At 46.1% G+C, this 17,057-nt stretch overlaps 1 protein-coding gene and 1 non-coding gene across 2 annotated transcripts; both read right to left on the reverse strand.

The window, feature by feature from the left end:
* Positions 1-557: 557 nt before the first annotated feature.
* Positions 558-860, reverse strand: LOC136510694 (uncharacterized). Its single transcript, XM_066505062.1, has one exon. The coding sequence runs from the start codon at positions 858-860 to the stop codon at positions 558-560; it is 303 nt and encodes a 100-aa protein (XP_066361159.1).
* A 15,364-nt stretch (positions 861-16,224) lies between these two features.
* LOC136514610 (small nucleolar RNA R71) lies at positions 16,225-16,328 on the reverse strand. Its single transcript, XR_010773762.1, has one exon. It is a non-coding gene; the product is annotated as a small nucleolar RNA R71 (small nucleolar RNA).
* Between the last annotated feature and the right edge of the window lie 729 nt (positions 16,329-17,057).

The raw sequence follows: 17,057 nt of genomic DNA on the forward strand, positions 1-17,057 counted from the left end.
TCGCCAAAGACATGGGTCATGCACCATTGGTATGTGGCCCCTGTGTTTCTGAGGCCGAACGACATAGTCACATAGCAGTACATGCCGAATGGTGTGATGAAAGAAGTCGCGAGCTAGTCGGACTCTTTCATCTTGATTTGATGGTAACCAGAATACGCATCAAGGAAGGATAGGGTTTCACATCCCATAGTGGAGTCAATGATTTGGTCGATTCGAGGTAATAGGAAAGGGACTTTTGGACAAGCTTTATTCAAACCAGTGTAGTCCACACACATTCTCCACTTCCCATTTTTCTTCTTAACTAATACAGGATTAGCTAACCACTCTGGATGGGACACTTCCTTGATGAACCTAGCCACCAAAAGCTTTTACACCTCCTCGCCGATGGCCCTACTCTTTTCCTCATTGAATCGGCGTAGGCGCTGCTTCACCGGTCTAGAGTCGGCCTAGATGTCCAAGGCATGCTCGGCGACCTCCCTTGGAATGCCCGGCATGTCTGAGGGACTCCACACAAATACATCGGCATTCGTGCGAAGAAAGTCAACGAGCACGGCTTCCTATTTGATGTCGAGGGTGGCGCTGATCCTCAGCGCCCGGTCATTGGAGTCGTTGGGGTCGACCGGGACGAGCTTGATGGCCTTCACAGGCTCAAAAGTCCCAGCACGATGCTTGGAGTCAGGCGCCTCGCTACCGACTCGGTCGAGGTTGACGATGAGGGTCTTGGCCTCAACAAGAGCCTCGGCGTACTCAATGCATTCGATGTCGCAGTCGTATGCATGCTCGTACGTGGACTCGACTATGATGACGCCATTGGAACCCAGCATCTTGAGCTTGAGGTAGGTGTAGTTGGGGACCGCCATGAACTTGGTGTAGCATGGCCACCCCAGGATGGCGTGGTAGGTTCCTTTGAACCCAACCACCTCGAAGGTGAGGACCTCCTTTCGGTAGTTGGAGGGAGTGCCGAAGCAGATGGGCAGGTCGATGTGCCTGAGGGGTCACGTGCGTTTCCCCGGCACGATGCCGTGGAAAGGCACGGCGTCACCCCGGAGCTATGACTGGTCGAGCTCCAGGAGCTCTAAGGTGTTGGCGTAGAGATGTTGAGGCTGCTGCCTCCGTCCATCAACACCTTGGTGAGCCGGGTATTGCTGATGATCGGGTCAACAACTAGTGGGTACTGCCCTGGGTTCGAGACAAAATCAAGGTGGTCATCCTGATCAAAGGAGATCGCCTCCCGAGACCAGTTGAGGTACTGGGGAGCGGCCACCTTCACCGAGAAGACCTCCTAGTGCTCCCTCTTTTGCTGGCATGCCATGAGGCACACTGAAGGCCCACCAAAGATCATGAAGGCATTGTGCACCTCAGGAAACCCATCGTCCTTGTCGTTGTCCCTATCGCCGGTGCCCCTCATCTTAGCATCGTCACTTGGGAGCCCAAGCTTGGCGTAGTAATGCCGAAGCATAGTGTACTCTTTGAGGGTGTGCTTCACCAGGCCCTGGTGGTATGGGCAGGGCTTCCTTAGCATGTCATCAAAGAGCCCAGGGCCCCTAGGGCCTCGGGGATTCTTGTGATCTATGGCTATGACTAGACTGGCCTTGAGGACCTCTTACTTCCCCTGGTGACTCTTTTTCTTTTTCTTGGGGAGGTGGGGAGCCAAGGCCCTAGGGGCCTCGTCCCTCCGCTTCCCCTTGGCGTTGTTGTTGGGGAAGATGGCCCTAATAGCCTCTTCGCCCGAGGCGAAGTTGGTGGCGATGTCGAGGAGCATGGCCGCCGAGGTTGGCATGTACTAGCCTAACTCTCAGACTAGGTCTCGGTAGGTGGTGCCAGAGAGGAAAGCCTGGACAATTTTTGAGTCACCAACGCTTGGCAACTCGGTGCATTGCTTGGAGAAGCATCAAATGAAGTCTTAGAGAGACTCGTCCGGCCCCTGGTGACAACTCTTGAGGTCCCAGGAGTTCCCAGGGCGCACGTATGTGCCCCGGAAATTCCCGACGAAGACCTTTACCAAGTCACGCCAGTTGTGGATCTGTGAGGGAGGGAGGTGTTCGAGCCAGGCTCGCGCCGAGTCTGACAGGAACAATGGGAGGTTGCGGATGATGAGCAGGTCATCGTCTGCGCTGCCTAGCTTACAAGCTAGGCGGTAATCGGCTAGCCAAAGTTCAGGATTGGTCTCATCGTTGTACTTTGTGAGGTTGTCCGGTTGCCGAAACCAAGCCAGGAAATGAGCAGCGCGGATAGCTCTACTAAAGACTTGAGGGTCGGGTGGCTCAGGAGAAGGACTACGATCCTCCCCACTATCGTAGTAGCCACCTCACTGTAGATGGTAGCCTCGGGTGGGCCCCTCGTTGTTGTGGCGCCATCGCCTGCTGACCACATCGTGGTCGCCTTGCGCCTCACGTCGGTCGCTGAGGCGGTCGTGCACCGAGGGGACCATATTGGCCGTCGATGCTCGAGCGAGCTTGGGACGAATTGAGGCCTCCCTATCCTGGCGAGGTGGTGCCATGGGAAGTTCCAAGGTGCCTCTGCACCATCGAGAGGCGGAACTTTCAGCCTGCTACACCACGGCAGTATCATGGAGGTCTCAGAGCTCGCCGTGAGCCCATCGCCCCTCCGTAGTAGAGGACTCGAGCATCGTTTGTAGTAGCATTGCTACCGATGCGATGTTCTGGCTAGCGCGGTTGAAGATAGGGGGTTGCTCGCCCCCTTCGTCATTGTTGATGCGGTGATTGACGTCGCGAGCCCTCCACCGGGCTACTCCACCATCACTATGACCTTGCTGCTCTTGCTCAAGAGTGTCTCAAAGCTGTTGCAGCAGGAGTCGGTCTTGTTCGACCTTGGCCTGAAGCTCATGGAGCTGCTCCAAGTCAAGGCATCGAAGCTCCTCGAGGTTCTCGTTCCACGCTGCCGGTGGCTCGATGCATTGAGGTGTGGCGTCACCTGCCCTTCATGGCGCGGGGAGCGGTTCCCTGCCCCTTCATCCTCATTGCTCGCTCTTGGCATCCCGAGTCCAATGTGGAAACACTCGCAAGTGGGGTCATAAGTGTCTTCGTTGTTGGAGTCAGAGTAACCAAAGTAGTAGTCGCTCGCGGCCAAGAAGCGACGCATAGCTTTAGGGTCATGAAGCCCAGAAAAGTCTGCTCCGGCCCATGCCTCGTCCTCCTCCGAGGAGTCAGCGTGGGTGTGGGTCGAGGTTGTGGAGTCAAGGTCAAGGGCGAAGCATTGGTGGCATCCTGAGGGCTCCACATGTGCGAAAGCATAGGCAGCGGTAGTATTGCCAAACCCGAAAGGGTATAGGGATGGTGCCATTGCTGGGCTTTGCTCTACCGGAGTTGACTCCTTAGGAGGTGGTAGGGCAGAGCTTGATGACGGGGCATCGCTGCATGCCACCGGCATTTTTCCCTTGCCCGGGCTTAAGCTAGACAGGTCCCCAACTAGGGACTCTATACCAACAGCCGGGCATGGGGTACCAGCGGAGCGCGGTGTGTCACCCTGAGCTTGCGCACTGTCGGGGTGGTCCTGCTCGCGTTGTGCCTAGGCTACTGGTGCGTGGTGTTGACTTTGGTCGGTGGGGCTTTGGGTGTGAGGAGTACCATATCGTACTCACATCCTAGAGACATGAACTCTACGCTCCTGAACCAGATCACCATGCCGAGATGTAGTGGTCATATGGGGTCTGCCATCCGGAACTTGTTGGGATGATGAAGTTGACACGCAGTAGAGCCCCTACCTGGCGTGCCAACTATCGATGTTTTGGACTGGCGAGCCCTCAACCAACTAGTGAAAATGTACTATGTGCCCCTAATCCTGGATGGTGATGCAAAGAGACACAAGGTTTATACTGGTTTAGGCAATAGATGCCCTACGTCTAGTCTAAGAGATCGATCTTGTATTCCTTGCACCGAAGTGCTTGTAGTAGGGGGTTACAAGTAGGGTGAGAGAGGGAGCTAGTCCCAGGTCTCTGCGTGGAGCGGTGTCAATTGCTTGAGTTGTTGATCTCAAGCAGCGGGGAAGCGTGCATATTACAGAGTGTTGAGCGTGTGTTCGTCTGAGCGTCTAAGTCTACCTTCCATCTGCGACCGTCTGTGCCTCCCTAGAAATGGCCTCGGTCTCTCCCTTTTATAGTTGAAGGGGGGACAGGGTTGATACATGTGTTTGCTATGCAGCGTCTTGTGAGCGGAGGTGGTGTTTTCGAGCCTTGTAGCTTGTCACTATGGTGGCATGGTCGACGGAGCGGTCTTTGTCCTTGATGCACTGGAGCGACGCACTGATCACACCTGATCTTGTGTGACGTGGGAGCTCCAGTGATAGCTTGACGTAGGGCATGGCGGACGATGTGCCGGTCGTTGTGTGTTGATAGTGTAAAGGGCTGAGGCTCAGTTGGTGCCAAGGCCGAGGCATCGTGGGGGGCATGGCGGGCATGAATCCTGAGGCTGCCGAGACCCTAAAGTGGATTGCTATGGCTTGGAGGAAGAAGTTGGTCTTGTACATGGATTCCGAGGCTACAGGTACCTGGACTTGACCCCCCATGCCGCGCTGTCCTCGGAGCAGTTGGGGTTAGGCAGCATAGTGTAGCACGGGCATCAGTCGTGGGCACAGTGCCGAGCACAACGGCCGGTAACCCCTGCCCTGTCTCGTTTTAGACGGCATGGTGTTGATGCGACTCCCATTTCGTTAGTCGCTCTGCTGTGTCGAGCCATCGTCCGGTTGATGTCGCAGGAGTGGTTGGTCGCATTAATTGGACGTGACATTCTGTCAGGGAAATCGGTCAAGGCGGAGACGACGGGGTTGTCGCCGACCTGGCCTCGAGTGAGGTGGAGAATCAGCACCTTGTCCGAGGCCTTTCGTGCAAGGCCTCGAGCAAGACGGAGAATCGGTTCCTCGTCCGAGGCCTTACGTGCGAGGCCTTGAGCGAGGCGGAGAATCGGTACCCTGTCCGAGGCCTTTCGCGCGAGGCCTCGAGCGAGGTGGAGGATCGGTAGCCTCGGACAAGGTGGGGGTTAGCCAGTGGTTGTCTCTTGGCTTTGATTTTGTCAAGGTCTAAGCGATTTTTTTGGTTTTTGCTTAGGGGACCCCTTTTTATGGTACCCGACACATGAAATAACAAGCAATGTTGCAAATGTTTCAAACACATGTTTCAATTGTAGAAGCTTAAATATGAATGCTTGATGCTCATGCTCATGCAATGCAAGTCAATTTATGCAAGGCTAACACCTAGGGTGTTATAGTCCCTCCCCCTTATAAAAATCTTGTCCCGAGATTTGCAAGACCTACCATTCTTGGAAAAAGGTGGGATAAACCTCTCATAAATAATCCTCTCGTTCCCACATAGCATCTTGTTCACTGTGATTGTTCCACACCACCTTATAGAACTTAATGATCTTACTCCATGTTACTCTTTTCATCTCTTCTAACACTCGGATTGGCTTTTCTTCATAGGTCAAATCCGATTGAAGCTGTACGTTGGTGGGTGCAATAGATTCTTCAGGTACACGAAGACATTTCTTCAACTGAGAAACATGAAAAACATCAAATATTGCACTCATCTCTAGTGGGAGTTGTAGCTTGTAAGCAACATTTCCCTTCCCTTCTAGAATCTTGTATGGTCCTACATATCTAGGCGAAAGCTTCTTTTTCATTCCAAATCTCTTCACCCCTTCATGGGTGATACTTTCAAGTATACATAGTCACCCACTTCAAAAGTCAGTGGTCTTCTTCTTTTATCAGCATAACTCTTTTGTCTCGATTGAGCTGCCTTCATATGCTGTTGGATAACACGCACTTGCTCTTTAGCTTCATTGACAAAGTCAATACCAAAGTATCTCCTCTCACCAGGCTTAATCCAATTCAACGGAGTTCTACATTTTCTGTCGTACAAAGCTTCAAATGGAGCCATCTTGATACTTGCTTGATAACTGTTGTTATAGGAGAACTCAGCTAAAGGTAACCATTTCTCCTATGAACCTTTGGAAGATATAACACAAGCTCTTAGCAAATCTTCTAAGATTTGGTTCACTCGCTCTGTCTATCCTGAAGTTTGCGGATGGTATGCCGAACTTCTGATTAGCTTAGTTCCCAAAGCCTGGTGTAAGTGCTCCTAGAAATGAGCTATGAACTATGGTCCTCGATCTGAGATTATTGTCCTAGGTACTCCATGAAGTCTCATGATCTGAAAAACATATAGCTCAGCGTATTTCCCAACTATATACCTTGTGTTCATGGGTATAAAATGTGCTGACTTGGTGAGATGATCTACAATAACCCATATCGAATCGTGACCTTGCGGTGTCATTGGAAGGCCGGTGATAAAGTCCATACTGATTTCTTCCCATTTCCAACTTGGAATAGGCAATGGCTGGAGTAATCCGACAGACTTCATATGAACAACTTTTACTCTGCTGTAGTTGTCGCACCTAGCAACATAGGCTGCGATCTCTTTCTTCATCTTAGTCCACCAAAAATGGGTTTTCAAGTCTTGGTACATCTTACTACTACCCGGGTGGATAGATAATTTGGACGAATGAGCTTCATCTAAAATTTGATTTCTAAGTTCATGGTCCTTCGGTACCACAAGTCGGTCCTCAAACCATAATACACCCTTTTCATCTAATCTGAAATGTTTGGTTTCCTGTTCTAGCATCTTTCTCTTGATGTGACTTATACCTACATCTGTCTACTGCTACTCTATGATTTTGCTCTCAAGTGAACAACTGATAGTGATATTGTGTAGTACTACAGGATGTAACAAATTGAAGCCATCTTCTAACAATGCTTCCATAGTGTTATAATGAGATTTCCAACTGAGTGCATCGGCTACTACATTGGCTTTCCCCAGATGGTAATGCACTTCCAAATTGTAGTCCTTAATCAATTCTAACCATCTTCGCTGCCTCATGTTCAGCTCTGGTTGGGTAAAGATATACTTGAGACTTTTGTGGTCAGTATATATATGACATACATTGCCCAACAAATAATGTCTCCATATCTTTAATGCGTGAACAACTACTGCAAGATCTAAATCATGCATGGGGTAGTTGACTTCATGTTTTCTCAATTGCCGAGAAGCATATGTAATAACTCTTCCTTCTTGCATAAGCACACACCCCAAACATATACCTGATGCATCACAAAATACATTGAAAGGCTTCTCAATGTCGGGTTGTGCTAAGACACGCGCTATAGTTAAAAGAGTTTTGAGGGTGTGAAAAGCTGCTTCACATTCTAGTGCCCATTTGTACTTCTCATCCTTCTGAAGTAGTATGGTCATGGGCTTAGCTATCTTTGAGAAATCTGGAATGAAACGACGATAATATCCTACCAACCCTAGAAAACTCCGAACTTCGTGAACCGAAGTCGGGGCTTTCCAATCCATGACCTCTTGTACTTTTGATGGGTCCACAGAGATTCCATCTCTTGATAAGATATGACCTAAGAAAGGTACTTTGCTCAACCAAAATTCACACTTGCTAAATTTCGCATATAGCTTATGCTCCCTTAGTCTGGATAGGACAATCCTTAGATGCTCTTCATGATCTGCCTTATTTTCCAAATAAATCAATATATCATTGATAAACACAACCATGAACTTGTCAAGCTCGGGCATGAATACCGAATTCATCAGGTACATGAAGTAGGCAGGAGCATTTGTTAGTCCAAAAGACATAACCAAATACTCATATAAGTCGTACCTAGTTGAGAAAGTAGTTTTAGGTATGTCCTCTAGCCTGATCTTTATCTAATGATAGCTGATCTCAAGTCAATCTTAGAGAATACATTTGCCTTTACCAACTGATCAAACAAGATGTCAATGCGAGGCAATGGGTACTTGTTCTTGATGGTTACAGCATTGAGTGGTCGGTAATCTACACACATTCTCAGTGACTTGTCCTTCTTTTTCACAAACAATGCTGGATAGCCCTAGGGAGATGAACTAGGTTGGATAAGACCCTTGTCCAATAGATCCTGTAACTGAATCTTAAGTTCTGCTAATTCATTTAGTGGCATTCTATACAGCCTTCTTGAGATAGGAGCCATACCTGGCACTAACTCAATCTTAAATTCCACATCCCTATCAGGTAGTAAGCCTAGTAATTCCTCTAGAAATACATCCAGAAACTCACAAACCATGGGGATATCACAAAGGGAAGTGGTTTGGATAGCACAAGCTAAATGTTGGAGTTCAAAATTTCGGGAGAGTGGTACTAGAAAAGCATTCCCTCCCTTGGGTTCTCTCAACATAACAGTACAAGTGCTAGTATCAATGAGAACACCATGATCCTTCATACAATTCATGCCTAAGATTACACTTATCAATAACCCGAGCAATATTATCAAATCCGTTATGTACTCCCTCCCTTGTATAGAGATGAGCACATTTTTTACTTTCTTTTTTGTAGAAATAGTAGCCCCTGCTGAACTTATATTATAGCCCCCCTTGCTTACTTCAATTATTTCCTGATCATGTCTAGATGCAAATTCTTGACTCATAAATGAATGAGAAGCTCCCGAATCAAATAAAACAATAGCGAGATGCTTGTTGACAAGAAACATACTAGCCATGACAACTTCTCCTACGGGCACTTCCTCAACAGTGGTATAGTGCAAGTATCCCAGACGTGCCCTTGAGTTCGCCTGCCTCTGATTGTTCTAATTTGGATTGCCATTCTTCTTGGGGTGGGGGCATTCCTTGGCCCAATGCCCCACTTGATTGTAGTTAAAATAGGGTTGATTACTCCTAAGTCCTATGGAGCTTCCTTGACCGCCATTTCCTTTTGGTAAGTCAATAGTGAATGCCTTACGGAATGCTTTTTGAGGCCTACTATTCTAAGCTTTAGGTGGTGGAGGCCTAAACTTGGGTGTAGGTGGACGGAATTGTGGCCTAGCTGTTATAGGAGCTCTGGACTGTGAAGATCCAGAGGCACCTGCCTCAAATGCCCTCTTGCGACCCTTAGCAGCTGCATGCATGTTATTGTGGTTTTCCTAGGTCAAAGCATCACAAATAAACTCGTTGTAAGTGGTGCACTTGGAATTAGCCATGGTCTTCATCAGTTTGGTGCCCAGACCCCGCTTGAAGCTCTCTATCTTTTTCTCCTCAGTATCCACAAAACCTAGAGCATACCTGGACAGGTTATTGAATGCGTGCATATATTCTGTGAGGTTCTTTGTCCCCTATGTGAGCCTCATAAATTGAGCCGCTTTCATGCGCATTAGGCCTGGGGGAATATGATGCCCCCGAAAAGCCAACTTGAACTGCTCCCATGTTACTCGCGCATTAGCAGGTAGAGATGACAAGAAATGTGTCTACCAGATCCCTTGCTAGTCCTTGCAACTGGTGAGAAGCATACTCAGCCTTCAGATGCTCGGTGACCCTTAGCAAACAAAACTTCTGCTCAATGGTGTTGAGCCACTCGTCCGCGTGTAGTGGTTCCTCTGCCACCTTGAAGATAGGAGGCTTTGTATCCAGAAATTCCTTGAAGGTACTGTGCTGATTTGGCTCAGGCCCTTGTTGCTGAGGGTGGCCACGAGCGGTGTTTTGTGTGATGATGCGCAGAGCTTCCTCCATTGTCCTTTGGCTTCCCAAGAATTGGGCAAAGAATTCCTAAGCAGACGATGGTGGTGGTGGTGGTAAGTCATCACCATTGCCATCATGGCTGCTACTAGCTCCTACATGGGTGTGAGTCATCTACGAAGTTGCAACAATAAGTGATTATTGGTTGATGTCAAAGGATTGCAGATGAATTTATAATCATGCCAGACTAAAATTACTAGAGGCAATCTCAAATTTATACAATAAAAACAGAGGCATAATAATTCATTCTCGCAACATGACACCACCAATTCGATCACTTATCGGACTCATAGCACGTTAATATTCAACTCATGATCTCAGATAAATCAACTGGGATTTGCATTAGCGTTTAACCATACATGCGATAGTCATGCAAATAACAATATTACATGATAGTTCAATTCACCAACACCAAATTCAAACTACAGGTCCATTACATAACCAATGATGATACATTAAGCACTTCTACTAGGTACTAAGCAATCTAATCCTCATCATGATCACTATCGAGGTCAGAGATAGGATCATCTCCTTCCTCAGGCTCCACCTCTTCCTCTTCCTCTTCCTCGTCCTCATCATCATCTTCTTCCATATTTGGACCATCTTCTTCCCCATCCAAGATTGGGTTCAGCTGGTTGTTCAAATAGTGCACTTCATGCTGAAGGTTCATCACTTGAAGTTGAGCCTGTGCAAGCTGCTGATGTAAGCCCCTTTCGGCATAGTCCTGTGCGTTACTCATGTTGTGGTGCCTATCTCATTCTATCGTTATTGTAGCAACACGGTTTTCTGCTGTATCTCTCTGGCGTCTAGCTATGGACACCTTAGCACGGGCGGTCTCCAACTGCTCCTGTAGCCCTACAAGCAATGCTTGATCATTAGCTCTGGCTTCTTGGGCTGCTACTCGTTGCTGATCCACTTGCTCCATTTGGGCATGGAGAGTGCCCAAAGTTGCATAGGCTTGGTCAGATTCCCATTAGGCTTTACTTGCGGCTTTCTTTTGCTTGTGTACACACTTCATGAGCTTATGCTGTGCGGCTTCAGCTCTCATGAGCTTGTCCATGCAGGTGGTGTAGGTTTCCTACCAGAAATCTCTGGTGTCCTGGCGTACACAAAACATCTTCATCACCGCAAACATTGAACTCATGGAGGGACTAGAGCTATTTGCTCGCTCATCCTGATCTTTGATCAATGCATTTTGGTTGCGTTGTTCCCATATTGTGGTGGACGGATCCACCCAAGGAAACATACTCACTGCACTGCTAGTAAGTGCATCTCCATGCTGTTGGCAGACTTGCCTCAAAACCTCAAAGGCCACAACTTGGGCAGCCTCCCAAGGAGTATTCCCTTCCGATTCCGCCTTCCACTCCTGCCAGAAGGGCAGTTGTGTGCGGGCTGGTATAGTTAGCCACACCTCGTACCATGGTTGTCCTTCCAAGTACTCTTCAATCCAATGATAAAGGGGCAGTTCCTGGTACCCCACAAAGTGCAAAACTCTCCACAATAGGGTAGGCATTCCGAAAACCATCAAGAAATTCTCACATCCAACTGGTGCTGCCATCTGTACCATCAACATGTACACTTTTGTGAGACAGGGCCATAATGGATAAGAGTTACATAACCAAGTAAGAAATTTATATGGGGAGGAACAATGTAATTATTTGAATGACAATATCATGATGCATGCTTGTTCCGTACGTCCTCACAAAATTAGGAAAAATTGTTTCTAACGGTAGACACGGTGGCATACATACGTTCTCTCATATATAGCGTAACTAGTCGAGCTACACGTTTCGTTGTTAGTGTACCTACATAAAAGTTTCATTTCAGCCCAAACCCATAATTAAATATGCAGAATGTAAATCTAAATACTTCCATATATGTGTACCCACACATATACTTCCGTATCAAGCTACCCAATAATAGTTTATACCCACAATTAAATACGCACCACGTACACATGCAAGCATGCATACATAGTCATACCAAAGCTAACTCTCCCTGACCGCATGCTCACATCTTGCGGTCATACCACTCATCAACTTACCTTGGTGTAGAGGCATTTGATCCATACATTACCATTCAAATGAATGGCATCCATACAATAGCACGCCGTATGGACGACAAAAGTAAAAACCCCCATGTTAGTACTTAAATAGCCACCTAATAGTCCTTAATTTGGGCATAAGGAAAGTGATCACTGGCACACTTTAGATTTCAAATACCTATTTATATAGCTATCAGTTGCTAGAAAAGGTTTTGGAAAACAAAAACTTTTGTTTTAAATACACATGTGACAATTAACGTTGAATCTTGCTCTGATGCCAGCTATCGTAGAACCGACCAATTTATAAGAGTACAAGTACAATGGCAGCCCGTAAGCGGTTGCACTGTCGTACTTGAACCCATATAAACCCGGTAGTCCATCGAGTACCATGACGGGTCTCGATAAACGATTTACAACAACCAAGATCGTACATGATTCAACATACATGTCACATATTATAGAAAGTTCATAGATACATTTTCATCATGAGAGTATGAAACAAAGTTATTACAAATCGAGTTTGATAGATAAAAGCAGATGCAAATTAAGTTTGAAGTAGCATTTGCCAAAATAGTTTAATACAGTGCCAAGATAGGATCACAATCTACAAAAGCATCTAGAAGGAGTTAATAAGAAGCCTGCCCAAGGCTTACTCCTCATCCACAGCGGGATAGAAGCAACTCTTGCAATAACCATGATACACAATGCCATCTACAACAATAGGAAATAAAACTCTGAGTACGAGAAGGTACTTAGCTAGACTTACCCGTCATAAACTAGAAATAAAATGACTCCAAGGATCATGCAAGGCTGTATAAGTGGAGGTAGCTGGACAACATTTTGCATAAAAGCGATTAACTCAGTTATACAATTATGATCCCATTATCAAGTTTATTATAACTATCCATCTCTAAATTAGCAACTAACCTATGCCAAACATGTGGTATATCATTTTAAAAGCATACAATAGTAACCATAGTAGGTATTGTAATTCCATGTTCATTCGAACCATCATGTTCCATAACACAGTTACTACGATGTTGGGACTAGCCAAGTTTCTCACTATCCAGGAGAGACGGTGATTCGAATCGATTTCAACCAGCTAGGAATTCATTTCTAACACAAACCCAGGCAGACCAGATCATTAGTTGCCTTAGGTCACCTTTAGTACAACTGAGGTCCACATTTCACGGGTTCATACCGCGCCGCACAGTCGGGGACACCAAATGCCAGGACGTTTAGGCCCAGCCTACCTTTGGGCTCAGTCTGACTCCCTGCAAGGAGCGCACAACAGAATGGGACCCGACCTAAGTTGAGCTACTCGGCTTCACGGTCAGAACGAGTTATCCGGCCAGCTAAGTGATAGGCATGCGTTCAATCTTGTCAAAAGCGCCAATAACGGTACGGTCCTTAATTGGCACAGACAGAATCACATGAGTCAACCTACGCATAGACTCCACTCGGCCTCGATTTTCTTTGACCCCATGGTTCTGTTCCACGATAGCAAATATAGCCAACCGTGCTCCGGTATCCACCTATATCTCGCAGGTGACAGGAAATCACCCGACTTCTACCGGTCTAAGCATGGCTAAGCATATATTCGATCCTGGACCTACATAGGGTTAACGGTGTATATATCTGGACAAGGAATTTATATGCATCAAGTGGTTCCATTCAACTCTTATAACCTAATGCATCAATCATATGAACTTGAGTAATATTTTGTAAAATACTGGGAGACTTAGAATGCTCCGGGGCTTGCCTTTTAGAAAGGAAGTGGGGCGGTGATCAGGGCACTTCAGAAGCTCTTTTGGGTTCTGCTCCTTGCCTTCGGGAGCTGCGGCTTGAGGAATCTCCTGCTGGTCCCCTTCCTCTCCTTTGTCGAACTCCAGCAACGTTATTTCTTCCTCCGATCCTAGATGCTTGAATATGGTATAAGGTATTGCGAATGTATGCATGCCGACAAGTATAATACGATGATACGTGATGAATGCATTATTGTATGTATTCTTAACATCATGGTGCTGAAGTAATAACAAGTGTATCGTGTTTTACTAAGTATGTGCATATCTCTTCTTAATTACTCAATCAAACACTTCAGCAGTTCATGTACCACACTATAAAACAACAGCTACTTGTTTTACTCATAACTGAAGTTCTACTTATCCAAATGTGGTGATCTTAGACTTTCTGGAAAGCTTATAAAATTGGATACAACTCTTATTTAATCACCAAAAGCTAATTCACAATTTATATTAACCAAAACAGACAATCAATCCAGTGCTGTCCAGAAATTCCAGAGAGCAAGCAATTCGGAAATACTAACTTTAAACAGCTATAACACCTAAACCCTTTGGCCTATGGTCCTGAAATTTTAATACAAGATAGATGAAGAAGTTACCTACAACCTTGTTATTAACCATTTTTACAGCAAACATCATTTTTAATATGCAGCACACCAAACTACAGAATCTGTCCGAATACCCTCCCAACTCGAATTATAAAGCAACAATACTTTTACTTCATGTAAGCATTCAAATTTTGACAACACAAAGTCTACCAACAGTTCAAGCATACCAAATACACTCAAGAAAACATAATAGTGAGGCCCAAACTATTTATTTAAATGCCTTTATTATTTTATTTAGATACTTAGGTTAAATAATAAACATATACTAAATGTGCATCATAAATTCTCAAAAATTTATAGTGCCTTACTAATGCTACCAAAAGACTACTGTAAAAGTTTCATGCCAATTGACAAAGTAAAACATCCTAGGCAAAAAATGACAAGCTAGCAAGGGTTATTTTTGTGGAAACGGAAAACCCTACAAAAAGGTGTTAAGCAACATATTTTATATTGTTCATAAATACTACACTTCCTAAGGAACACTACAAAATTTGGTTCACAATATTTGGATCTCTACACCCTACTTATCATTGTTTTCAAAGTTTGCAATGAAACTAAAAACAGATGAAGTAGCATTCTCCATCGACTCACAGATAGCTGGAGCCCTTGGTTCAGTCGATCCCATAAGTCAATACAGAGCTCGGCGCGGAACAACCGAAGTTCGCCGACGGTGACCCTCTCCGGTGGCAGCAAAGCAGGACGACAGCGCCACACCGGCTGTGACTGCTATGACTGGATCTAATGAGTCTATGAGCTATTGCACGTGACGACGGTTCTAGAGTACCAACCACTATGGCAAAAGGCGGTCGAAGACGGCGTGGCCACGACGACTTACCGGGCGCGGTTAGTAAGCAAATGTGGGCGCGGTGAGACTCTGGGATGACGGTGGAGTGGCTACGGTGCTCGGCAGAGTTGGCGCAGTGTTTGGCGGAGTTGGCACGATGCTCGGCAGAGTTGGCGCGTTGCTCGACGGAGTTCGCGCGGTGCTTGGCAGAGTTGGTGCGGTGCTCGGCAGAGTTGGCGCGGTGCTCGGCAGAGGTGCAATGGCACTACTACGGTGCGGAGGAGCGACGTGACGTGGCGCAAGGCGAGCGGGGTGGCCGGCAATGGTGACGGTGGCGCTATCCGCTGCTGCGGCGGCTACGGTTGCTACGGGTGGGCGAAGGAAAAAGGCAGAGAGCGAAATGAGAGCGCGGGGACAGAGCGGGCAAGTGCTGGGGATGATAAGGTGCGCTCTGGCCCGACACAGCCACGCTGTGGCTCAACGTGGCCTGGCTGCTCAGACTAGTGGTGACGCGTGGCTTTGTTCCCTCCATACGGCAGCCATGCTCTGTTGCTGGTCGGCCACTAAAGACCGAACGGGTTGGCCATCAGAGCCTCGAACCAAGCCTGATGACATGATTTGAAGCAATTAAATCTCCTAATCCGTAGCTTGTTAGTGCAACAACCTAAACAGAACTCGTAGCCCTAAGTACTAGCTCCGATTTCTATTTAGAACCCATGCCCTAATTCTCAACCAAACTCGAGTTATTTCCTCCCAAAGTCGAACTTGTCAAACTGTCAGTGCAGCTTACTTAGAAAAATTTGCTAAGTGTTGAAAATAGTGGATTGATGACTTTTGAGGGCCTAATTCAAGCATGTTAGGAGCTAAACCGGTCTATGACCCAAACACAAAAGTTGTTCCCCTTATCAAATACTACAACTTTGCTTTAGTGCACACATCCATGCAAAGTATCTATCATATAGTTCAAACTTGGTCAAACACATTACATTCACAAGATGACTTATACATGAACTATGACTTAGTGACCAATTTAGCACTAACCATGACTACCGAAGTTGTTCATAATGATCTTCTAAATAGGTTTAAGCTATTTGTAAGGTCACACACTCATTTCATGCATTGGTCACACATTGAGCTTCCCAGTTCACATGCATAGCATCACTTAAGTGCTTGATCATGAAAGGTGACCTTCATGAACAAGGTTCCATTTGCTAACCTAAGTGTTGCTAATATGTTTTTGTGACTCATATCAACCAATTACATGTTTACACTCATGATCATATGCATATACACATGAAAACATGAAATAACAAGCAATGTTGCAAATGTTTCAAACACATGTTTCAATTGTAAAAGCTTAAATATGAATGCTTGATGCTCATGCTCATGCAATGCAAGTCAGTTTATGCAAGGCTAACACCTAGGGTGTTACAAGAATGTTAAGCTTTAAGCAACAACATGATGAAACTATCCCTAAGGCATGGGAACACTTTCAAGATTACATTGCGGAATGTCCTCATCATGGGATGGAGAATTAGCTACTCATGCAAACTTGCTACCATGGGTTGACCAATAGTACCCTTGAGACTATGGATGCTGCTACTGGAGGAGCTTTCCTATCACTCACAATACCAGCTGCAACAACTCTTGTGGAGAAGATGGCCTCCAACCAAGGTTGGAATGAAGAGCGTCTTTAGACCCACAAGAGGGGTGGAGGTATGCATCAACTCAAGGAGGTAGACATGTTATCTGCCAAGATGGACCTACTGATAAAGAAGCTTGAAGATCGAGCCAATGAGAAGCAAGAAGTCATGCACATTCATGATTCTTGCATGACATGTGAAGTGTGTGGAAACACTAGTCATTTAGGGAGCAACTATCCTAAAAACCATGAGGACGTGAACTTTGTCAACAACAATAACTACTTTCGTCCTTAGTAGAATCAAGGATGGAATCAACAACAGAGACCAAACTACCAAGGTAATATCAAGATAATAATTTTAATAATTTCAATCAACCACCCTTGAGAGAATTAATTACTGGCCAATCCAAATTGATGGAGGGATTATCTAGAAAGGTTGCTCCCAATGATAAAGTTCTAGATAACATAAATAATAGAATGGATAGCTTTGCTTCTACCATTAAGAACCAGCATAGCTTTAATAAAATGATAGAATCACAAATAGCTCAGCCGGCTACTACTGTTCCTCCATCCGACAAAGGTAAGATTATGAGGCAACCGAAAGATCTAGAAACT

Source organism: Miscanthus floridulus, chromosome 16, assembly GCF_019320115.1.
Source record: "Miscanthus floridulus cultivar M001 chromosome 16, ASM1932011v1, whole genome shotgun sequence".
In the NCBI taxonomy this organism is placed as follows: domain Eukaryota; kingdom Viridiplantae; phylum Streptophyta; class Magnoliopsida; order Poales; family Poaceae; genus Miscanthus; species Miscanthus floridulus.